The sequence below is a fragment of the Melospiza georgiana genome, chromosome 1, assembly GCF_028018845.1.
Source record: "Melospiza georgiana isolate bMelGeo1 chromosome 1, bMelGeo1.pri, whole genome shotgun sequence".
NCBI lineage: Eukaryota > Metazoa > Chordata > Aves > Passeriformes > Passerellidae > Melospiza > Melospiza georgiana.
This window is the reverse complement of record NC_080430.1, coordinates 6,110,438-6,136,417: the sequence shown is the minus strand read 5'-3', so window position 1 is coordinate 6,136,417 and position 25,980 is coordinate 6,110,438. Positions and strand designations below refer to the sequence as shown.

General features: G+C 41.7%; 1 protein-coding gene across 1 annotated transcript; it reads left to right on the top strand.

The window, feature by feature from the left end:
- The first annotated feature begins 577 nt into the window (after window positions 1-577).
- Window positions 578-22,100, top strand: EXOG (exo/endonuclease G). Its single transcript, XM_058039196.1, has 6 exons — window positions 578-728; window positions 1,863-2,012; window positions 3,628-3,767; window positions 5,492-5,568; window positions 8,594-8,708; window positions 20,685-22,100. Exons 1-6 carry the CDS (start codon window positions 581-583, stop codon window positions 21,144-21,146), a joined length of 1,092 nt encoding a protein of 363 aa, XP_057895179.1. The 5' UTR covers window positions 578-580; the 3' UTR covers window positions 21,147-22,100.
- The last annotated feature ends 3,880 nt before the right edge of the window (window positions 22,101-25,980 follow it).

Sequence of the window (25,980 nt, the reverse complement as noted above, 5' to 3'; positions counted from 1 at the left end):
ACCACCCTGTTCCAGTGCTCTGCCACCCTCGATGTAAAGAAGTTCTTCCTCACTTTGAGGTGAAACTTTTACTTTGTGGCCATTGCTCCTCATCCAGTCGCTGGGCACCACAGAAAAGAGTCTACACTGTCCTCTTGGCACCCACGTTTGAATACTTAAATGTATTAATGAGATCTTCTCTCGTCTTCTCTAGACGGAACATACCCAGCTCCCACAGCCTCTCCTCATAAGGGAGGTGATCTTTTCTTCTCCAGCTAAAGACTTTAAATCTCCTTTCTGACCCAAATCATTCTATGATCCTATGATTCAGTGAACCTCTGCGCTTGGAGCTCGGGCTGGTCACCCCTAGCCAAGCTCGACGGGTGCAGTTTAACCACTACAGTTCCTGCAGTCCCCATGAGGGAACTCACTTTATTTTTCCACAGCAATCGGGGAAACCCCGCCGGCCTCATCCCCTCACGCGGTGCCCCCGCACCGAGGCGATGCCGCCATGGCACCCTCAGGGCTGTGCCGTGAGGGGGCGCTGCGGGGCCGCGCCCGCCCCTTCCCTTCCCTTCTCCTCCCCTCCCTTCCCGCCGCCATGGCGGCTTTGCCCCGCCACCGCCGCTTCCTCGGCGGCTTCGTCTGCGGAGCCGCGGCCGGGGCTGCCGCGTCCTGCTGGGCTACATGGCGGCTCCTCCGCAGCCAGAGCCAGCCGGAGCCGGGCCCCGGGCGGGCCCCAGCGCAGGGTAAGAGCCGCGGGCAGTGGGGACGCCGCGGCCGGGCGAGGCGGGAGCGGCCGGTTCAGCGCGGTCCCGGGTCCCGCAGCCGCGCTCCACACCGCCGCTACTGTTCCTAAACGCTCTCCTTCCCCTCAGAATTGCATTTTCCTTCTTTCCCCCATTCCGGGAATGCCCAAATAGTGCCGGGAGATCGTGGGGTTCCCCTGGTGCCTGCGCCGGGCTGAGTGGGAGGAGGTTATCTGGGGATGCTGGGCTGCAGCTTGTAATTAACAGCGCTTCCCTTTACACCTGCTCACGGCAGTGCTGGTGGCAGGAGAAGAATGTATGTTTAGTTTTAAACATACTTTTGTGTCAGATCATAACTAAATTTCAGCAGTTCCTGCCCTGAGCTGAGGCTCGTTTATCAAGTCTGGGGTCTGGTGGGGTTCAGGTGTGGGGAGGGATGTTTGGAGCACCTGAGGGAGTGAATGGTTTTCTCTACAGCTTCAAGGCTTTAAAAGTACCGGATTGTGGGAAAGCAGAGGAAGAATGGCTCTAAAAACATGAGTTGCTGTTGGACAGATGGCTGGAGAATGAACAAGACAGTAAGACGGATGTAAACATTCCTCCGTGAGAAAAAATTGTTGCTTGAAAAACTGATGAAAATTCAGTGAAGCTTTCATTCATTCAGCAGAGTACAAGCATTCCCAGAGAGGGCAGGACTTGCTTGTGCCCAGCTTGTAAATCTCAGTTTGTGAGGAATTTGATTTTCAGCTCCAAAGGGTGAAATGTGTGTGTTGATCTCCTGTGTCTGTAACTCCCTGTTGCCTGATTTGTCCCTGCACATCTGAGAGCTTTCCTTCTGTAGAAAGAAAATATCTCATAGCTTTTCTACTGCCTTCTGTAGGCATTAGAGTAGAGAGATTACTTAGTCCTAGAGCTGAGATTCTCATGTTAAAACATGATGAGAACCACAACTATTTTGGCAGATGAGAGTTTCACTGGATAGCTCTCTTAATATATTTTAGGACTTAATTATGGCTGTAACCTCAAGTAATTCCCTATACATCAAGTTTACACCCACTGAGATGTGGGTTTTTTACTGTCTTCTTTATGATCACATTTCATCTTTGGATGGTTTTCTGTTTATTTTTTCCTTAGAACCAGTAGAAGAGGCTCTGCTGGAAAGATATGGATTTCCTGAGGCTGGAACAGAGACCAGATGTTACACAAATCATGCACTGTCTTATGATCAGGCAAAACGGGTGCCTAGATGGGTGATCGAACACATTTCCAAACAAAAGATGCTGGGTATGTGGGTGTTTATTTGTTGCAGTAATAAGCAGACAGGACTCAGTTTCTTCATGCAGAAAAGCCAATCTTTATTTTACTGCTCATTTTTAAACAGTTTTTAAGACCTGGTGTATAACTCTTAATTGGTTCATAACTTTCTTGCCACTCAGTTCATTGGTTAGTAAATGGCATTTTACATGTCCATCAAATTTCTCTATTCCTGTATAGCTTACATATTTTGTTCACTGATTCCCATGGGACAGACTTTATGTTTTTGCAGGTGGGGAGGGTTCTGTTACCAGAATAGATTGTTGTGCTGACTTTCATTCTTATGATTTTTTTCACATGGGAAATTACAAGCTAACTGCTAGCTTAGCTAGAGTAGCAGGGCCTAAACCATATTTTATAAGGGCTTTCTTTAATAATATCTCTACCTGTGTACAACATTTATCTCCTTATATTTGTGATGCTCTGAATTGGCTTTGCTGCTCACAGAAGGTGGACCTGGAGCAGTCAGGGAGAAAAGTCCTATAGTGATCTCACGGAGGGAAGCTCAACTTGAGTTTTTATAACAGGAATGGAGAGAAGATGAAACAAGGAAAATTAACCTTTCCTTACTTGATTTGGACCTGCAGAGTGCATAAAAATGGCTTTTGCTTCCTTAGCAGTGCAGTTAGTTCTGAGGTCCCAGTTTATTTCAGTGTAGGCAGAGTTTTTAATGTACAATTCTTAGAGATTTGCTCAGAATGGCAGGAGAATGTCCATTTGTGAGATAAAAACTGAGCAAAGGGCATCAATTGTTCAGAGCTAGATTGGGCATTAGCTCCTCACTGCAGCCATTATTTACTCTGATACAGTTCTCATGCTCTCTCCCTGTTCTTTATGCAGACAGAGGCTCAGTGATTTTCTGCTGTCAGTGGTGAATGAAATATGAGTGGTATACAGTCATTGTAAATTAAGTTTATAGCATTAGTTCAGTTTTTATAAGGCAGATTATTACTAATGGAGGTAACCATGTAATTGTAAAATGCTTTATGAAAGCAATAGCCCTCTAAATGTATCTAAATCACTGTCTTCAAATTACCTTTGAAAATTAAAAGCAAGATCTTGAAAACATTATGGCCAACCCTTAAGTAGCATCATTGATCCCACTTCTTTCTGAGAAGAAAACAGTAATTTCAGGCTTACTTCCAAGTGGGCCTTAACAGCTGAATTGTTAAAATGTTTTCCAAATAATCAGATACAACTAACTTCAAGTTGAAATTGAGCATCTTGAGGCATTCAGTTCTGATTTATGTCTGTAGCTACTCAAATTGAGATTTGAGGCAGAGCTGTTTTGTTTGAGCTGTTTGGGGGAAGATTGAAAAGTCATGATGCAAAACCCCATCTATTTTATTGGTAAGTAAGGACTTAGATATTTAAAACACGTGGCAGAGAGAAATTAACATTACCTGTAAATGATATGGGCAGAATTCAGATTAATGTACTGAATCCTTAAGCATGTAAAGGATTTACAAAGGATGTAAATCCTTAAACATAGGTCATCTGGCAAGATATGACAGAATTAGATCTTTTTGCCTTGTGATTATGATGGTTTCATGGTAATCTGACCATTTAATGTGTTGTTATTCAGGTGATGCAGATCGAAGGCACTGTAAATTCAGACCAGACCCCAACATCCCTCTGATGTTCAGTGCTGTCAATGAGGATTACCTTGGCAGTGGATGGTCACGAGGACACATGGCACCAGCAGGGGATAACAAATTTTCAACAGTAGGACTTTTTCTCCCATCTTTTTAATTTGTGTTTCCCAGCTGGAAAGGGTCAGAAGACCCTTTAGAAGTAATGTGCCATGTTCCTTTTGCAGTTTGTTTTGAGGTGGAGCATGATGTCATTATTGGTGCACAGAGCTGGATTTGGAGTTACAGGGTCTGTTCCTGACTGAGCAGTGTGGGATGCTCTCACAGTCTGCTTCAGGCATCTAAATCAGGTGCATGCTCTGCTGCCATGGCTCTCTTCATTAAATCACACCTACATCATCTTCTTTGGCACAGATGATGTCTTGAACAGTGTGGTGTTAAGCAAATTTTCTCAGCCTCTTGCTGTCACATTGTCTACCTGTAAAATGAAGATGGTAACCTTCACCAAGAAAACCCTGCAAGGTTTCAAAGCTCAGTTAAAGGGAGACAGGGACAATGATGTCATTGTGGCCAGCAGCTGCTGAGATATTTAAGGCTAGATTGAGAAAAGCAAAGATGCTGTTAAGCACTGTTCTGTATTGGCAAGGGGATTGCCTGGGTGATTTAAAAGGCTTTTTCCTTCCTTGCAATGTGTATGAGGTAAATTAGACCCTTTTGCCATAGTTCTTTCAGTCTATAAAATGTCTTCACCTACCATTTATTCAAGCTGTAAGAGAAGCATGCCTTAATGCCTTGGCTGACTCACAAAGCAGCTTTGAATTTATTGGATCCTCTTGTGAAATGTGCCTAATGCAGCAATTTGTTAATTAAGAAGCAGTTTGAATTTGTATTTCTCCAGACAGATAGTATTCAGTGGGGTGGAGTGACAGCACAGTGGCATGTGGTAAATGAAAGAATCAGTAGTTTTATTTCTATTGGAAATGTCTTTCTTGTTATTTATTTGTGATATCTGGGGTATTTTTGCTGGTGAGCTCCCTGTGCACAGAGATCCTGGACCTGATTTGGAATGCAGTGAGATGATGCAGTCTTGCAAATAAAGGATTGCAAAAATTTAATTTCACAGTCTAATTAGTGGAGGTAATTTGCTCATTATCCTGAAGAGTTCTGTCAGTCCCACTACTTGCAAGAGTAGTATGTGAAAAATATTGAGAAATACAGGACCTGTGAAAATTCTGGATTAAGATCTTGGAATTTTTTCTCTCTGTATTTCCCTGTGTATGTCTTGTGATTTATCACCAGGTCCTTTACCTCTGGAGGTATGTGAGCTTCTGTTCAGAGATGTTTATGACACTTCTACAAGATGAAATTAAGCAGATATATGGATGTTTGACCATTATGGTTTCATAAATCATTTTATTGCCTGTACATTATATATGTGTAAAATATTGATGAGTATATCTAATAAAACTTATTCTTGTAGAAGAAAGAAAAAGTTAGCCATTAAACAGTCAAATAAATGAAAAGCATGCTTGAAAGTGTCCTTCCCTTTCAAAATGAAAAATTACTAGTTGCTTCCAAAGACATTACCAAACTGACACTGGGTGATAGTAATTCCTGTGCCTCTAGAGTTGGACATTCTCATGCTGTTTCTGCCAGGAAAAAAAATAGATAACTTTGCAAGGTTTCACCTCAATTGTCCACCTCTTAATCCTAAATAATTTTGTAGGTGTTCTGACTTAGGTTTTTCTGTGTTAATAAACTAAACTAGAAAAGGGATTCTGATCCACAAACTGCTGAAATGTGTCTTCAGCTCATGACTGTTTCAGTGAAATTACATTATTTTCTTTCTCTATGCAGAGAGCTATGGCTGAAACATTTTATCTGTCTAACATTGTGCCTCAGAATTATGAAAATAATGCTGGCTTTTGGAACAGGTGAGAAATTACTTGTAAGTAAACTAAGTGAAAAATAGCAGGCAGTAGCCTAAATCAAAAATGGTTTATTTTTAAAGGTTCTTCACATTCAGGTATTTTAGAGCAGTTTGTCTGTAGAGGTCATAGGAGCTTTCTCTGAAATGAAAGGCAGCTCAGTCCTCTCAGTGAAAGAAGAGTGTAACAACTGCTTTAGTTCTTAGTCAGTCAAACTATTGAGGACACATTTAAAATAGACAAAATTATTTCTTCTGGCTGATAAAAAGTCCCAGGCTCAACTGTCCTTAAGGAAGTTCCAGCAGAAGCAAGGAGAGGGTTTAGATCTTCCTCAAAGCAGTGTGAGAGTATTCCCACGTCTGTGTGTGGCTGTTGGTTCCCTTTGAGTTGCAGAACTGAGTGCTCCCCACTGAGCCATCACTCCTCAGGTCTGAGGTGTCCCTGCAGCTCCTGGCTCCCAAGGAGCACTCAGGCAGGAGTGCTCTGTCACTTGAGTCCTGACTGGATTGACTTTGAGGTGCAGTGGTTGATAAATTTAAACTTGCTTCGTGTAAGAGTTTTATTCTTCCCTTCCTTTGAGCAAAGATAGTGAAAGTGGCCTTCATCCAGTGCTTCCTGCACAGGACTTGGAGATGTGAAGGCTCAGAAATAGGAGGGGAAAATGATAAATTTCTCAAGGTTCACTCAAGGGAAGGGCAGCAAAATTATATACAGTGTTATAATAAAAGTCCATCAAAACTGCATCATCATTCATCTGCACACTGCTTTCCTGTTTTACAAGAATGTGTGTAAAATCAGATGAGCCTTTCAGTAAGGTTATACTGTTTTATAGACAAATAAAAGGCCATAACATTTTAAGAAGGTTTTTTTCTTTTTTTAATAGCTCAAATATTTGAGCATAAATTTTCCTTATACCAAAGCTAGGCATTTGTATCAATTCAAGGTAGGGAAACCCTCTTTGTTTCCCTTAAGCAGGATCTCTGCCTAATCAGGAAGTTGTGGGGAGTGTTTGAAAATTTCCTCTGGCACTATCAACCCTGCAATTTTAGCAATTATTGCCACTTTTTCCCCAACCCCAGCATCCTATTCCCATAGTTTAAATTAATGAAAAAGGCAACAATGCCACTTTTTTTTTTTGTAAGTAATTTCTTTAATAATAAATATTTTAAGGATACCATATTTCACATGTGTTACATCATTTCCTAGCTTCAATATTCTCTTCCTTTCTCTTGTTTTAGTTACTTGCTTCTTGACTTTTCTTCTGGGGTGCAGGCAGACAATGCACTTAGTCAGAAGTGTCTGTTGTTTTCTAAACAGGAGGTGTTTGCCCTCCTGCCTTGTGGTTTTGCTGGTTTCCCAGTTCCAGCTTTGGTAGTAGCCTGACTGTGGTCAGTCAGCTTCATTTGCCAGCCAGTTAAAAACTGATTCTCATTTTGTTTTGCTTGATTATGTTTCTGTCATATTGCAAAATTGGATCAACTCATGACATGAGTTCTAGAACCAAGATGGGGGATGGATTAGGAGTGGTCAGCTGGGACAAGGGGAAGTGGGACAAGGGGAACAGTAGGAAAGGGAAGAGCAGGATTATAATCCAGCAAGCTGTTAATAATAAACAGCTGGACTGGCTCTGTGGTGTGCTCCATCTCCACCTTAGTATTCCTCATTCTCTTCCAACTGATATTTAACTGTTCCTGTCTTGTTTTGAGTGTCATGATTTTGATTTCATGGTCACTGTAATCTGACCTCTGTCCCTTTTACCACCAAAAGCAGTTTGCTCCCTAGCTGCATTTATTCCCATTCTTTCCAGGTGGAGTTTGTATTTCCCTTCCATGAGACAGCCTGAGGAGCTGGGCTGCTTGGAAGCAAACCTGGTGACAGTAGGAAAAGAATTCAGTTATAGTCAGTGCTTCAGTGTAGCACTGAAGAAAAGGTTCATTCTTGCTCATTCTCATTTGTGTGGCTCATTCTTGCTGATTTAACTCACTAACCCAGCACAAAAGAAAAATAAAAACAACAACAAAAAAAACTGGTTTTGTTCAGAGTTGACAGATAAGGAATGTTCAAGTGGCCCAAGGGAGAGGTGTGAGGAACAGGAATTAGAGAAGGAGGTGAAACCTCCCCCTGTCAGAGGCAGCCAGATTAGCTGGGATAATATGTTTTGTATTCTGTCTGTCCATTTGTGTGAAATGCAACTCTTACCTTTGTAGAGGACCAATGCTTGCTCACTGTATATTATTTCTGTAACAGTTGAGCTGTTAAATAAAAAATGTGCTGTATTCATAGAATTATAGAATTATTTGGATTGGAAGGAACTTTAAATACCACTTAGTTCCAACCCCCCTGCCATGGACAGAGACACCTTCCCCTAGATCAGATTCTCAAAGCCCCATCCAACCTGGCCTTGTTATCTTTTGTTTTCTGTAGAATAGATGTGATCCAGGAACCTCCTTATTTGAGAAATATTATATGCTGTAAACTGAATCAGTTAAAAAAGCAAAAATATGGTTGTGTTTCTGGAGTTACTACTTTATTTTGGAACAGTTTTATATCTGTAAAGAAAACCGGTAGATTTAGGGGAAATGGCAAACAGAAACTTCAGAAAGAACTGTGTTGCAGGACTTTGATTCCTTGGGGATAAACACACAAATCCAATAATATGATAAAACCTTTCAAAGTAAAAATGCTTCAGCTTGCTGCTTGGAACAATTCTTTCTCTAATCCCAAGTGACCACCAACAGTATATTTCTAGTGTCAAGTGTGGGAGTAAGTAGGGAACTCAGCTATTCAGACATGTGCTAAGGCTGCAGAAACCATTTTCAGATGTGTGCAGTAACACATGTCTATCTGTGAAAAAATGAACTTTATTTACAGAGGACAAATGGGAAGCAGGACTTGGGCCTACATTTTACCTACTTTGGCTTGTGAATCACTCAGATGAATCTGGAAGAATGCTCCCTGTCAGTATTTCACCCTTCCCTTCAATATTAAATCTTCCCAGCTGACTTTTCCCTGTCTGACAAATGTGTTCCAGAATGGAAATGTACTGTCGGGAATTAACGGAGAGATTTGAAGATGTTTGGGTTGTTTCTGGACCTCTTACCTTGCCTCAAACAGATGGTGATGGAAAGAAGAGTGTTACTTATCAGGTATGTATACATACATGTTGTTGGGATAATTGGGCAGTAGTAATTATTTATTTAAATTAGATATCATAACTTGATTTAACAAAAGTTGGGCATCTTAGTACAGGCAAAATGTATAAAATGTGCAATACTTGTTGAGACAGGATTAGCAGAAATGTTCATCTTAGCTGTACATGAAAAAGCAGAATTTTAAAATAATTTGTTTATTTACAGAGAGTGTTACTTATCAGGTATGTATACATACATGTTGTTGGGATAATTTGGCAGTAGTAATTATTTATTTAAATTAGATATCATAACTTGATTTAGCAAAAGTTGGGCATCTTAGTACAGGCAAAATGTATAAAATGTGCAATACTTGTTGAGACAGGATTAGCAGAAATGTTCATCTTAGCTGTACATGAAAAAGCAGAATTTTAAAATAATTTGTTTATTTACAGAGATCTATTTCATGTCCACAGTCAGCAGTAGAACTGTTTATCCAGTCAGAGTCAGTGGGGTTTGCTAATGCAGTTAATCAGTTTCTTCATGTGCTTTAGAAACTGTGGAATGCAAGGGTAGGATGGGTCTCAAACTCTGCAGGATGCTGGAGTGTCAGTGCTCTGTTAATTTCACAAGCAGCTGATGCTGCTACACCATAGGCATCACTTGGATGAGGCCTTGCAGCTGAGATTCTGAGCATGCCAGAGTCACTTGGTATTGGAATAATGCTCCCAATATTCCCAGTTAGATTGTGCCTGGGCCAGTCTGACCCTCGCTGCTGGGCCAAAGGCAGCAGCTGTGGTGTATCACCCCAGAGATACCCTGGCTTGCTGGAGATTGCAGCTGGGCACTGAACAAGTCCAGGCTTGTTAGGAACCCCGTTTACCTCAGGAGGAATGGCTTCAGGCGATGGTGAAGAGAAAAAGGAGAGGATTCTGCTGGAGGGTTTAATGTCCAGAGGTTTATTCCATGGTTACAGAGGTCTGAATGTGAGCAGCTGCTCCAACAGAATCCCCCCGCATGGTCTGATCACCTTTTAAGCTCAGGGACAGGGGGAGGGGAGGTACAGGTGAGCACCAACCAGGTGAGAGGGGCAGGGTCTCAGGGGAAGATGACACCAGACAGGCCAATGACCCCTGGGCTGAGGGGCATCCTTTGAACTTGACCAAGCACACAATGCCTTGCTGGAATGTTCAGCCTGATTGACAGGACTCACTCAGCATGGGGGCAAGGGGGAAGGGAGAGAGGTACAGGCACACCTGGGGGGATGACCTGGAAGGCCAAAATGGGACATTACAGCACACCACAACAACTTGGAAGACTTCACTCAGTGCAGTGTCAATGGTACCAATGCTCCCCTTCTTTTAGCCCCCTATTTTTATTACTTGCTTAAAATACTCTGAAGATTTATCATGCACAGTCTGTAGAAGCCATCACTGACAGGCATATGGGACAGGCTATGAAGTTGAGAGGTGAATTTATTGTTGCTTACCCAGACTTACTCTTAGTAGGATTGTGTTTAAACATCTGTAAGGTTTGAGCATGGTAAGATACTCAAGGGAGTTTTATCTTCTGCCCCCACTGCAGTGAGGTATTATTGCTATGTGCAGTTGCAGATGAACCTGGCATAATGCAAATAATAAATGCTGCATTTTACACCTCTTGAAAGAAACACTTTTCCTTGAAAAGAAGGAGTTGGATCAACTGCAGTTTAGCCTGTGAGCAATTCAGCTCCCAGCCAGTTCTCTGAGGAGCAATGGATGAGCTTGCTGAAACAATCCTTATTTCACAGGGATGTGAGAGGCACAGAAGGGAGAGATATTCAGCTCCCAACACTGGCTTATTTAGCAGTAGGAGTTAGGCACTGTTTCTCCTTTATAAATACACAGCTGATTTCCTTTTGATGGAACTTGGAACTTGGTCATGATAGAATATGATTTTTCCCATTTGCTTTTCCCTTTTTACTTCTTGAGAAACTGTCCCTTATGTCCCAGCCAAACATGTCAAACCTTGACTGTCACAAAATCACAGCTTTGGATTTGAGTTTGCTATTTTTGGGGGCAGTTATGCATATGAAAGTGCAGAAGTAATAAGTTACCTTCTTCATGTTTAGTGGCAGTTACAAACTTCAGCTCTCACCACATCTTTGTGAGGGATGTGCAGACTGTGCTCATTATTCAAGTGGATAAATAAGCCATGGTTAAAGGGTATGACCAGTGCCAGATGATCAATTAGTGGCAAAGCCAGCTTTAGATTGGCAATCATCCTGTGCCACCCACGGGTGCTCACTTCACCATTGCCCTTTCTCCTTTCCAGGCCTTCCTCTGCCTTTCTTTTATCTGACAGCCCTGATGACTGTCAGATCCTGCCACAAAATGCTTGGTAACCCAGTGCAATACAAAACCATCCATTCTGGGTTTGCTGGGCTAGTTTTGTACTGCTGTAGAAAGATTGAGGCAGCACACAGCTGGGAGCAGGAGGGAGATGTTCCCTCTCACCAATTTCAGCTGAGCATTTGGCTTCCTGTCACTCAGAATGGTACAGAGTTCTCCAGGCTTACACACAGCTTGCTGGGATTTGCTTCCTTGTAGCTGTCAGGATACTGCATTTATTTTTCATCCTTAAAAAAATATATTCATCTTACATAGCAAGAAATTAAAAATCCTGAGCTGACTTGAACATTTTGTAAGTGGAAATCATTTCCAGGAAGAAGTTAAATCATCTATCAACTGCATCTATCAATGGCTTCACTTCAATCTTACTCATCTTTCTCTCATTCTTCTCTAGAGAAAGTGTTTACTTAGAAGGGGAAGATTGCATTTTCTGAAAAATGATTGTCATTCTCAGTCTTGGTTTTGAAATGTAAATTTTAGTGTTCCACAGGTAAAAATCAGAGCAGACACTTCATCTTACAGACTTTATTCAAAATAACTTGATACCTGGATACAGTGATGAAATAATAGTGGCACAAAATGCCCACAGTGTTGTGCTTGTGATCTCATTCAGTTCTTGTCTTTTGTCTTCATCATCTTTGGGTTTGATGATAACACAGTTTTAGGATATTTTAGGATTGTTTTACCAGTTTTGGTCTTACTATGAACTGAAGTTGTGTCACCACTTCTTCACATTGATAAATCCTTTTCTCAGCTTCCTACAGTGAGATTCATTATGTAAATTGATTTTTATTTAAGTACAGATAATGCTGTCTCCAGGTGGGAAAAGTAAAATAATGATTTTGTGAGGTTTTGTTTGTTTGTTTAAAATATTAAATTATTTGAGTCCTCTAAATAAATACAGGCAGAGAATATTGGAGTTCTTTAATTTTGAAATTTGTTCATGACTTAAATTTTTGTGCTTTGCATTGCAGTTGTACTTTGAGGAGAGAGACTTAAGAGTAGAGAGATGTGTTGGGTTTGTTTGTTTGTTTTTTCTTTTATCAACACATACACTTAGAGGAGGAAACACAAGGTGTCAGAGCACTGAAGAGAAGTTCTTTTCAAACAGACACCTTGGATATAATTGCAGTCATTGCCATTGATTTTGGGAGTCTGGGATTCTGCCCCTAAAGGAAGAACAGGAATGCTGGTGAAGGGAAGGTATCTCTCAGCTGTCTTTCAGAGTGAACTCAGCAGAGTTCACACAAATGGCTTCAGACTGAAAGGGGTTGTAGCCCTCATTGTTTGGGCAGAGGAGCTGATGTGAGAAGATGTCCTTTGCTTTGTCCATGCTGTTCAAGGAGAAGTGCTGCAGTAACACCAGAGTGCTGAAACTCACAACCTGTAATCTGCCAGTGCCACTCTTAAGGCTCAGCTCCTCTCTAATGGTTTTGCTCTCTCAGACAGAGCTGTGAAAAGGAAAAAAAGGAAACACTGAAGTGCTACAATGAATGTGTCTGCATTGATTTGTTTCAGATGTTCTCTTCAGTCTTACTTTCCTTGTTTTTGGCTAAAGGAGTGGTGAAATATGTATCTGTGGTTTTACATGCTGGTGTTTTTCTCATCAGGCATCCAAAAAGGTTATTTTTAGATCACTGTAGAGGAGAAGCAGAGCATTGGTCATGTTCCCAGTTCCTGCTTGGACTCTGGTACCATTTGCTCTTTAATTCTTGAAAGGGAATTAACCTTGAACTCCTTAGATGCCAGCATTGTTCTGTCTGTTGTCTTAAGTTGTGATATCCTCAGATATTTTCTGTCATTTCATCTGTCTCCAGTGGAGATTTTTATTGCAAAGAGGAGATTGATGATGGTGCTTGCTATCTGAAAAACATATTTTGAGAATATATGTAGAATAGAATGCCAACAGGAAAAATCTATTCTGTGTCATTGGAGAGGCAGATGCAGGTTTTTCATCTTTGTCCAGATCAAATCAAAATGACATTGTCTCGTTTTATACATTCCTGCTATACAGTTACTGTCACTTTAGTGATTTTCCTCTGTCAGCAGATTTGGAGTTTCAAATACAAATTTTGCAATAATTAACTACATCATGCTCAGTGCTCCACCCTCCCCATTCCCAAAGACATCCTAGTGAATGCTAATTTAAGAAGAATTAGCTGTGGCTGGCAAATGAAAATACAGTTTGGATAACATTTTGTTTGTTGTTTGAAAAAGACATTTTAATGTACTTGTTACTGGTACATGAGGTTCATACTGGAATCGTGTTTGTTGTTTAATTTTCTAAATTTCATCACCAGGCTGGGCCAGAGAGGCACAATAACCATTCCAGAAGGTACAGTTGTCATCTCTGTTAGTGACAAATGACTGGGAAACAAATTGCACTCTCAAATCTCTCAAATATGAGGTGGTACATTATGGTTTTACCCAGTTAACTTTCAGAACTAGTAGAGGTTGTCTCCTACTAAGATACTATAGGGGAAGGAATGCTTGTTAAAGGAGGAGATAAACATGGGAATTTTTCCTTGTTTGTTGGCTGCTCCAAGTGGTCCCAAGGCTACAGAGATTCCTACTGGGTGTGGGTCCATCATAGATGTCCCATGTGGGGGACAGGACAGGTATAAGTCCAATTGTGTCAGGAACCCACCTCTTAAAAAGGAACCCACTAGGCCGCGGCAAAATATCCAGATATGGATAACATTGTAACCAGACCAGTGAAGAGATTTTTGCTTTTATTTCCAGCACATCAGTCTCAAAATACAAAATGGAGACATGACAGCTCACTGATCCACACCAAAAAATGTCTCCTCCAGCAGCGCTGGTACAGAAATACATAAAATCATCTCAGACTAGAATTCAGCCAATCAGACACAGAAAACACATATTGACAAGCATTCTATCCAATCTTATAAAACATAGGTAATCGTAGCTAAAACAAAGACTAGTTCATAAGAGACAAAGAACAGAGTTCTATTCATGCTAACCTTCTAAAGATATACATTAAATAACCTTGTTGCCATCCTAAAGCCAATTCCACAGAGACCTATTGTTGTTTTGTCACGTCTACTGCTTGGGAAACTTTTCTGCTTGCATGGGAAACTTTTCTGCTGTATTTGCAATGCTAACAAAACTTCAGTCTGAGGCCTACATACTTCTTTTAACCATTTCCTAAAAGTCCTCTAACCTTATGGATTCCAACATCCCATAAAACTTTATGCAAAGGGTTCAGTCTTAGATCAGCTGGTGGAAACCACCAGAGCTCTGTCAGCCCTAAATTTAGATGTGAGGTACAAACTAATGGACTGGACAAGGTGGGAGGAGAAGAAACATGAGGGTGCAAGAGAGATTAATTGGGATTGCTTTTGTTTAGCACTGTACCCATCCTGAAGGTTGTGCTGTTATAGGAAAAGGGATGTTGAGGACTGTGGTGAATTCTTTTTTAAGTTAATCTCAGTGAATTCTGTGGCAGCAGTAGTCTGTCATCATGTAAATACAGTTTATTACATACATGATATATATACATACCTCTTCGTTATAGAAAAATAAAAAGGGGTTGGGGCATCTGTCTTTTAATGTCACAACTCTGTCTTCAGGAACAGTTGTCTTTTTTTTTTTTTTGCCATCTCTTCTTTTTTTTCTTCCCTTTTTAGGATTGCCAAATGATTTGGCAATAACAATCAGACCAGCCATAACAAATTAAATTTTCCTGAAGTACTTACATTTGCATTTTGGAGTGCTTGGCTGTGCAGATTGTTACTATGATTTTTATCTGTGGTGTTTTCTGGTCTGTGCGTTGCTAGGTCTGCCTTCACACCCCTCAGTTCTTCTCAGTGCCATCTGACAGAGCTCTCTCAAATACTGGGGGAAAACACTCTTGGCAGAATCAGTGCTGCCTAACAAACCCAGAAGGAACTTGAGTGAAGGCAGTTAATGCTGTCACAATGATGGAGTAAATAAAGTTACACTGATAGTAAATGGAATCTTTTGTACTGCCAGAAAGTCTGTACAGAATTCAATATCAAATGATAACAAAGCTCTGGGCTCTCAAAGGTGGGGTCACATCAGCAGGAATGATGTTATATCTACAGTGAAAGATCTGATGGACCTGGCCTTGGGGGACAGGAATGATTCCTTGAATTCTGTCCACCAAGAAATGTGATTAAACTAATGTGGTGTTAATTTTGCTACTGCCAAGTGGAGGGAGAAGGACTGTCACAGGACCTAGGTGTGCTTTTATCAGATAGTTCTGTTTGCAGTTCTGGCTCACTTCTAAACTCAGGTTAGAATTTCACATAGAGTGAAGAAACAGCTGCTGGAGTGTCAAGGGAATTTCTGGAGGTGACATTTAAAAGTATTTGATGGTGGTGCCATCTCATGCAAGGACTCTGCAGTGTGTGCTGGTGGTTAAGACATGATTGAGAGTGATTTCTGCTGGCCAGGTCCTGAGGGGGTCACGGGTAGCTGACAATCCAGAGCTGGCTCTTGCTGATGAAGGGCTCCTTAGTCCCTTCTGCTGATTCTCTGCACAGTGGATTTTCGGGTTTTAGTCACTAGGTGGCAAAATACCACTTCTGGATTCATGAGCCCTTTCTTTTTAAAATGATCTGTACCCTTGCAGAGGAGGATAATTTTTTGGCAGTCTGGGAAGTTGTAACAAGTCCAGTGTAAAATTAAAATTTGATAACATTGGTTTGTGTTTAGAATTTCCACTAATAGTAACACTCTGTTTTCTTCTCATATAATCTCAACTGTTCTGCCAGTATACTTATATTCTTTTTCACTTGTTCATGTAGTTTTCTATCTCATAAACTCCAAAGTGACATTTTTAGGGACTGCCTTGTAATTTATCTGATTACCACCATGAAGGTGGCATTAGTTAATGCCAGGTGTTTAAACTTACTCTAGATGCCATTAGCAAATGTCTTCATTAATTATTTTGATATTTAAGAACTCCACAGGTATTATCAAATTTACTTCCTCTGTTTTTAAAATCTGCAGTCAAGAACAGGATTTGGCCAAAACTGGGAGAAGAGCCAAGCTTAAAGCAAATCCTCGTCCAGTGACTTGGCTGTGAGACTGAATTTATCAAAGCTCTGAATTCTCTCAGGTTTAAGAAATGTTCTGCCCTTATCTGTCCCACTGAACTCTTTAGGTTTCTTTTACAACTGCTTACCAAACACATTTGTTGTTTTAGTGATATGTAAACATCTCTGAATGTCAGGAATTGCACACATTTTAATGGCCTGCCCTCATGACAGCTGTCCACATTTAATTGGGCTTTGAGAACAATAACAAATTCACACACACTTGTGGAATGTTAGTAACAATGTCAGTAATGATAGAAAAATAATAAACACTGCTCTGAAAATGACAGTATGATAATGTTACATTATTAAGAGATATGAGTTCAGTTTAAGAAACAAAACAAAAATGAAAGGAGTAAGTAGCTGCAAAAATTTAGGGCAGTGCACATTTTTACATTGAACTGATACAGGCAGCAAAGCATCTGAAATGTTACATTGGTTTCCCAAATGATGGGAAAGAAATACATTTAATGCTATAAAAAGAAGGCTTTTAGCTTGAGTGCCTTTTTTTTTCCATGTTTCACGAGCCTGTTGAAAATTCAGAAGATTAAGCAAAATTTTATAGCAATAGCAAAATGGGGATTTTCAAAGGATTGCACAAAAATTTGCCTTGTTGGCTGTTACCACATGATGTGAAAGCATGTGGGACAGCAGTGATTTCAACAGGCAATTGCTGTATTTTCTTGCTTGTATTGGAGCACAAAATCCCTTTTAGAATCACAGATACTCTTAAAAAACTGCAGTTCTTCTCCAGCTGGGACAGAGAACTGGTTCAGGCCTTGATTTCTGACAGATCATCTGCTGCCTGTGGATAGACAGGCACAAATCAAAGTCAACATCTGTGCATGGATAATCTTGAACCATTTTCCATCCTGTTACAATAGGAGCATATGCTCTCTGCCTCTGCCAGGCAAAGCACTGAGATAAATGGCATGGTGCAGATCTGGGTAGGAATTGAGGCTGCTGAAGTTTAGGAGGAAAATCCTCTAGGTGGCAATAAGAAATAGAATTGTGGAGTTTGTTTTTCCTACCTCTTTTCTTCAATTCCAAATTTCACTTTTGCAGTGTCACACTTCTTTCTCTGGGAGTTCAGCTGGTGAGGGGACAACTCTATGGAAACCTTTCTCTGCAGTTTCTCTATTTACTCCAATAAAACAGCAAACTGTGGGATATTACAGGGAGTCATGATGGAGATACTTTGCTGTGCCCCAGAACTGCATTTAACTCCTTTTTTAACAGAAATCACTGTGTCACGCTGCAGAAATTACTGGTCATGCATCCTGTGCATGGTGCACATAAGTGTTAAAGTGCAGAAAAAGACATTTATTCTTAATCATGCATATTTAGTCTGTCAGAGAAATCAGGTACTGCCCTTTGATAGTGTTCTCCAGCAGAATTAGCTGGGGCTAGAACTTTTGTGCCCTGTTTTGAGTAAGGAAGGGACACCTGTGGACTCTGGACAGTTAGGGCAGCTGAAGATGGTTTTATCTGCTGTAACACTGTGAACACTCAGTGAAGTTATTGCAGTAGTAGTTTGCTGCTGTTCAAAGAAGTTGGTATGAGGCCTGTGCACTGCTTGAATATTATTTAAATTCTCAAAAGTGAGTTTACATGGAACTGAAAAGGTACATAAATTACATGCCTGACTATTACAGGTACAGAGTTGAATTTAGATCTGCATTTCTCAAAAGGCCAGCCCTTCCTTCATTTTGAACTAGTCCTCTCTGTTTCTTCTCCTCTCTCCTCCTAGGTGCCTGTACTGTGCATAAATGTGCATGATTTTGCATAGAATATATATATTTGCATAATATTACATAAGCACTGGGTCTGTTTTCCCTTAACACCCACTTGAGGCATTCAGCATTTCCATCTCATACCTAAGTGTTTTGTGTGCAGCTCTATTCATTCCCCAGCCTCTTTATCCACCCACTCAGCCCTCAGCCTCAATCCCCAGTTCCCTGAGCTCGCTCCACATGCATTCACCTGTTTGTTTTACATATTCCATGTACCCCCACTAATTGGAGATCCTTGTGCAGCTCCATCTGTGTGCTCGCCCTTCCTCTGGTCTTTTATGCAGCAGAGTGAGGATGCTGGGATGTGGATGTGTGTGGGAGGTGTGGAGAAGGAGGGAGCTGAGCTAAGGAGGACCTGCTACATATCCATGGATTTGTAGTGGGAAAAGTGTGCAGAGAGGCCTGGAAAAGGCAGGGATGCTGCAGGTCAGGAGATTTTTGGCCCAGGGAGATGCTGGATTTAGCCCTGTCTCAGCAGGCTATTGCCCCTTCCTCCTCTTCCTCACCTTCCTCCCTGCCCTGGGAGTGTGCAGGAAGGGGGATTGCAGTGCAGGCTCTGCAAGCTCCCTGCTCCAGGGGAGAGAAGGTGCCCCAGCCTTTGGCAGTGTCATCACTGGGTGTCCTTGGGTGAATGTGGAAATGTGAACTCCTCACTCTCCCCTTCAGGGATTTTCTTGGCTCCCTCCCTCTCACCCCCAGTATTTTGCAGGTACTCCCCAGCTCGAGTGCCACTGATCTCAAGTAGGTTAAAGCTCCCAGCACCATTTATTTTGTAATTCAGTGTTAACTCACTGTGTGTTGCTGCACTGGTTTAAGTACATTTGAGCATTACCAGTGAATCCAGTCAGTTTTGATTATTTATGGTGTTGGTCCTGGGGAGGTGTAGCTCTGCTTTCACATGCACAGAATGCTAAATGCAAAGTGCTTTGACACTCAAGAGCTCTCATTTCCCTATCAGCACATCATTGAAAGGGAGAGGAGATTTGGCATAAGGCATTTATTCCTTAACCAGTTTCACTGACTGTTTGATGTCTAGGCAGGGTATTACCTGGGAGAAGGTTGGTGGAGAAGGAAGGAACCGTGACAATTTTTGTAAGAAAACAAAAACCAAAAAATCCAAACCCCCCTCAAAAAACCAAAACCCAATCCAGCCAAACCAAAACACCCTACAAGAAGAACAAACCCACACAAAACCCCACCCCCTCAAAAAACCAAATAATCAAAAAAGTTTAAACTACAGCAAAACTATTAAATAGCCTAATTTAGGGCAAGGGAGGGAGGTATTTTAGAACACACAAAGAAATCTCAGAGCACGTGTTTTCCAGAAACAGGAGTAATTTCTACTACATTATTGCACAAAACATGAAAAAAAAAATCATCAGTTTTCCCTTTCTCCTGAAGGTACTTTCTCTGGTTTTGGTCTAATCAGTAAGACTTTATGACCAGTAATTTAAAAAACTCTCAACAGAGGTAGAGGACACAAATCACTGAAAGAATTTGTAACTCAAATTTAATTAATATTGGAATAGACCAACATGAATCTTGGTTCAATAGCCACAGGCAAAATTTAATTTTAAAAATGTATTTCCATTTGCAGAGGGCTGAATAATCAGAAGAAAAGTGTGCATAGGAAGTGTTTATTATGTGATTGAGTTATACTCAATACATGAGTGGACAAGGCATGTCTGAACTGTTGACACTTTCTATTAATGTGATAAATACCTGCTTTCCCTGAAATAGTATTTTAAATGTATCTAATAAAAACTATCAAAAAAATCAAAACAATCAGTGTTTGCTTTTGCAGGTATTGCAAATCCTAGAAACAGCACCAAATTGCTGGATTTTATATACAGAATAAAATGCCTTTGTAGTTTTTGTAAGGGATCTTTTCCTTTGCAATTAGAATAAAGGCATGGGTTTGGGAAGGGTACTTACAGAAGAGTTATGCAAAACTCAGATTTTTCCATGTGTGAACCTGTTACACTCTCTTAAGATGACAGATTCAGTTCAGCAATAGGAAAGAAATAAAAAACCTTAATTCAGTGCATTCATGAGCATAAATTTTTGAGTCCTGCAGAGATTACATTTGCCATCAATAGGTGTATTCTCTTAGAGTTATCCCTGACACAGGGCGGGGTGAGACTGAGAGACTTTATACACTTTAAAATGTGAGACTTGAACAGTTCTGATCCTCCACTCTTGGGGCTCCCCTTAAATCCCTGGATCCTGGTCTGAGTGACACAGGAGGAAACCCAACATGTACAAGCACTGATGTTGGATTGTAGGGAATTTATGGAAGAAATGGGGCATTTTCTTTGGATAGGCTTCTCTTCCAAGAGGATACTGAGTCACTGAATGTACTTTATATCTGGATCCCCTCAAAAAAATGCATACTTAGGTAAAGTAGCTTTTAAATGCTACCTGGGTGTGGGTAATAGAGAGAGAAAAAAAATAAGTGAGTTGGTTTGAAATGTATATTAAAACCTCCATGGTTTGGAACTGTCAAGTCAGGAACTTTTATTGTGTGTTATAATATAAGTTATTGTAGTGACACAAAGGAGAGGAGCTCCAGAGAGAGGGAACATGAAGATGTGGTGCTTAGGGACAGGGTTTAGTGATGACCTTGGCAATGCTGGATTCATGATTGCACTTGATAATTTTCAAGATGTTTTCCAAGCCAAACAACGCTGTGATTTTTTATCTCTAACAGTCCTTTCCTTTTGGCAGGTGATTGGAAAGGATGATGTGGCTGTCCCATCCCACCTGTACAAGGTGATCCTGGCCAGGAGGAGCAGAACATCCTCGGAGCCCCTGGTGCTGGGCGCTTTCGTGGTGCCAAACGATCCCATCGGCTTCAGCCACCAGCTCACTGACTTCCAAGTCAGCATTGAAGACCTGGAAAAAATGTCAGGTTTAGTTTTCTTCCCCCAGGTGGACAAGGCCAAAGATGTTAAAAACATCTGTGAGGTGGATACCTGCAAACTGATGGGCTTCAAGGAGTTCACTCTGTACATCACGGCCCGCAAAGTGCAGAGCGCCCGCACGCTGCGCCGGCTGGAGAAAGCCATGGCAGAGCTGCAGGAGGCAGGAATTGAGCCTGACGAGTATCTCCTGAAGCTTTACAAGAAGAAGGAGGAAGAACTGCTGCAGGAAAAACCAGTAGCAGCTAGAGAGGGGAGAGCTGGCTGAGTGTTCAGGAAGTTGTTTGGGTTTTTGGAAAGGGGAACTGAAGGCAGACACAAAGACAAGGGCTCCTTGAATCATCCCTTTTTGAGTTGTGAGAACAATAAAGAAACATTTGGAAGCTGATGGGCTTGGAATAATGCTCGTTCTTGTGTAACACAGTGCAAACACATGGTTTGCTGCACTGCTTAGACATTGGAAGTGTAAATGAGCTTTTTCTGGCCTGAGTGGATCACTGGACCTCCAGGAAAGGCTTTGTGCTATTTTCCACCTGGCACGTCAGGCTTAGCATTTGTGTGGGATCTCTTCTAGGAATATCACAGAAATAGACAGTAGACACCTTGGGAGTACAGCTGGAATGTGTTTAAATGGAATTCCACCCACAAATCTCTCTACTGCAGTGCTGTAGAAGCAATTGTACTTTCTGGAATATTTTGAAAATTAATTTAAAAATATTTAGTTTAACACTCTCTTATCAGAGACATGTAAGACATAATCTGGTCTTCCCTTAGTTGTATTAACTGAAACCTCTCCTGATCTTGGGTGATTTGGATACTTCAGCGTGTCAGGAGCTCACAATTGTTATAATTTGCATCAAATTTAGTTCATCATGTATAATTCTGCAATTTTTTGTAAGAAAACCCCAATAGAACTAAAGTTTAATCAAGTGCCTACCAGTGTAGTTTGGGTTTTCACAAATGAATGTAAGTTTAATATTTAATTTTCACCACTAAGTTTGGATAAACATGTTTTCTTGCATATTGTTTGATCTCAGAGGTGAGCATTACTTTCTTTTTGGTTGTTGTAGTACTGGCTTTTTTCTTAATATCTGCCTTTGGACTATAAACTGTGCAACAAAACTTGTATATTGACTGAAAATGCATTTCCAGTTCTTTTTCAATGGGAACTGATGTTTATCAGATTTGCATCTACTTGGAAGATTAAATGATTTTTTTTTCATTAGTTTTGTACTTTGTGTGTGCAACTTACTGTGATTCTGACATCTTACATCTGGAAAGAAAGAGTAAAATCTGGAAATATTTAGAATTTTTTTGACGGTGTGAGTTGATAGACATTTGGATAAAGACACCTTCAGTAGTTTTCACATGAAAGAAGGGTCATGAAGTGCCTGGCTGAAAGGGGCTGTTTCCATAGAGGATGAGTCAGGAGCATTATTTGGATGCTGGGAATCATCAGCTGCAGGTTCTCAGAACTCTGTGGTTTCCTCCTTCTCTGCTCAGTTGCAGTATCCCAAAGCAGATCACTTCATAAAGCAAGCCATGGTTCCCATGACACTTTTGTGTTTGCCAAGAGCATGTACTCAAAATCCAGACGTTAAATCCACAGAAATGTCACTAGCTAAGGACATCATAAAAGCCTGCTGCTCACATGAATTGGAGAGAAGTTGTGTGAAATCCTGACAAAATGTTTGCTCGTTTCAATTTTAGCCCAGAATTGTGGTTGTAAATCCTATCAGATGTAACAAAAGCAGTAAATTGCAAAACAAGGAGCCACATTTCCCTTTGCAGATGTGGGAGGTGTTGGAAGGCTGGGGTTGCCTAGAGTAACAAAATGCCAAATTGTTCATGTGCCTCTTGGTGGTCCAGTGAGTGCTTCACTGGAGTCCAGGCTGCCTTTGGGCGCTGCCATGGTGTCACCCTTTGAAACAGTTCCTCTTCACTGCCTTTGCATTCTCTTTTGCCACATTATTTGAATTATTTATGTTTTTTTATTCAGCTTTCCACCTTCCTCCTCACCTTCAGCTGAGAGGTCACAGAGCTCCCCTGTGGTGCTCACACACCCATGGATGGCTGAAACACAACTCAGTGCTAAAGATTTGGGTCCATCCATAGCAAAACCTGCCTTGGGACAGTGCCAGGTGTGCATGAGGAGCTCCAGGTGCGTGTGAGGTGCTCAGGTGTGTGTGAGGAGCTCCAGGTGTGTGTCAGGAGCTCCAGGTGTGTGTCAGGAGCTCAGGTGTGTGTGAGGAGCTCCAGGTGTGCATGAGGAGCTCCAGGTGTGTGTCAGGAGCTCCAGGTGTGTGTCAGGTGCTCAGGTGTGTGTGAGGAGCTCCAGGTGTGTGTGAGGTGCTCAGGTGTGTGTGAGGAGCTCCAGGTGTGTGTCAGGAGCTCCAGGTGTGTGTGAGGTGCTCAGGTGTGTGTGAGGAGCTCCAGGTGTGTGTGAGGTGCTCAGGTGTGTGTGAGGTGCTCAGGTGTGCGTGAGGAGCTCCAAGTGTGTGTGAGGTGCTCAGGTGTGTGTGAGGAGCTCCAGGTGTGCGTGAGGAGATCCAGATGTGTGTTAGGAGATCAAGGTGTGTATGAGGAGGTCCAAGTATGCATGAGGAGCTCCAGGTGTGCTTGAGAAGCTCCAGATGTGTGAGGAGCTCCAGGCGTATGTGAGGAGCTCAGGTGCATGTGAGGAGCTCCAGATGTGTGCGAGGAGCTCCAGATGTGCATGAGGAACTCCAGATGTGTATGAGGAGCTCTCAGGTGTGTCTGAAGAGCTTCAGCTGCATGAGGAGCTCAGGTGTGCATGAGGAGCTCCAGGTGTGCATGAGGAGCTCCAGGTGTGTGTCAGGAGCTCCAGGTGAGTCTGAAGAGCTTCAGGTGCATATGAGGAACTCCAGGTGTGCATGAGGAGCTCTAGGTGTGTATGAGGAGCTCCAGGTGTGTGTGAGTCACTCCAGGTGTATGTGAGGAGTTCCAGATGTGTGTGAGGAGCTCCAGATGTGCCTGAGGAACTCCAGGTACCATCCGTTGCTGCTGACAGCTCACCACGGTGACAGCAGCAGAAGCCCTGAGTGCATTCCTGTGGAGCCCTGCTATGCAGACAGCTGCTCCCTAAGAGAACCTCTTCAGGCCTTACATGCCCCCTTGCATTCCTGGGAGCCCCAATTACCATAATTTCCATGCCTTGTGGCTTACAGCATGGCCTGGGATCGTTTTCAGCCCTGTTTGAGCATGGTTGGTGTTCCTCAGCTCCCCTCAGAGGGCAGCAGCAGGTGGTGAACCGTGAAACCTCTTCCAGAGCTGCTCTGTGCCAAAGAGAACGTTCACCTGCTCCCCTCCTGCTGCTTTCCTTATCTCAATTAACTGTGGACTCTGGCATGGAGCAGAAAAATGTGCTTTCTTTACAGTAAGAAATACAAGATGAGTAATAGCAAAGGGGTGAGGCTTTACACACTTGTGTGAGTAATTTATTCAAGATCCGTGAGAACTGCTGGTGGCTGTGTCCATCTGTCATTCCTGTGGCACAATTAATCACCTGCATCTGGAGTGACAGTGTGTGAAGACCTCTGTGCTGCAGCTAAACAGCAGGAGTCCTGGAAATGGAGAAATTTGGTTTTTTGTACTTCCACTGTCCTTCTGTGTTTGTTTTAGAAGATAAATTACCAAATCACAGGGGAAAGTTGACAGCTAGGCTGTCCACAGACCGATACAGTGATTTTCTGGTATTCTCCTGGCTCTGGATTGTTTCTGCTGGGCTGGAATCAGGGGGAAAGTGGTGAGAGACAAGAGGCAGATGGGAAGGGAATGAGCTGGCCAGGGTGAGCTGCTGCTGAGCTCATGGACTTGGGGCTGTGCTCTGTGCACTTTAGTGTTTGGCCTTTTGAGGGCAGACTCCTTCCACAGTGTCAGCCCCGGCAGACAAAAATGATGGGGGACACGGCACGAGTGTCTCTGGCCCACAATAACTGTATTTCTCTTTGTGATACTGAAATACCCGTTTAAAATGAGCTGTTTCAGGCATTATATTGAAGCATTATATCAAGTGCAGTATGAAGCTAATGATTTTTCCTAGATAAGGTTTTTGACAGTAATGCCTGGAAGTGCATTCACTTTGACCACCCAAGTTGTCTATCTGCTACAAAGACAATTTTATCTTCATCTTCTTCATGAATTTCATTCAGGATTTAACTGAGGATTTAACCCTGCACTGATGTCTTGCAGTGCTGTTGATTTACTTCTACAAACACAATTGGGTGGCGGAGGGAGTGGAATTAAAAGTTCTCCTTTTAATTTTTGTGTGGTTGGTTTATTTCAGAGCAATCAAATTTTCAATTTGTCCTGTAGTTTTAAAGATGGATCTTTGCTAATTGTGTCGAGTGCTGCACTAAACTATAGAGAAACAGTTTCTTGCTTGATAAGGTGATGTATATTAGATACACCAGGCAACAATGGGAGGGCAGAAGATACAAGATAACAAGATAACAAGATAACCAGAAATGCTTCTTCATGAATTTCATTCTAGATGAGGATTTAACTGAGGATTTAACCCTGCACTGATGTCTTGCAGTGCTGTTGATTTACATCTATAAAGACAATTGGGTGGGGAGAGAGGGAGGTGGAATTAAAAGTTCTCATTTTTCTTTTTGTGTGGTTAGTTTATTTAGAGCAATTTTTAATTTGTCCTGTAGTTTTAAAGATGGATTTTTGCTAATTGTGTCTAGTGCTGCACTAAACTATGGAGAAATAGTTCCTTGCTTAATAAGGTGATGAATATTGGATGCAAAGCCTCATGTATATTGGTGTAAAGCCTCACCCCTTTGCTATTACTCATCTTGTATTTCCTACTGTAAAGAAAGCACATTTTTTCTGCTCCATGCCAGACTCCACAGTTAATTGAGAACATTTGGAAGGGCAAAAGATACAACAGGATAACCAGAAATCTGAGGATTTCTTTCCTCAACAATTCTATGATTCCATGCTTCTTAAAGTACACTCCCTGATTCATTGAGGTGTCCAGCAGATGTGCTTTTACAGCCTTGTTTTATTTGGTTCATGGACTGGAATCCCCTGACATTTCTGGTGGAAACTCCCAGTTTGTACAATTCCTGGGC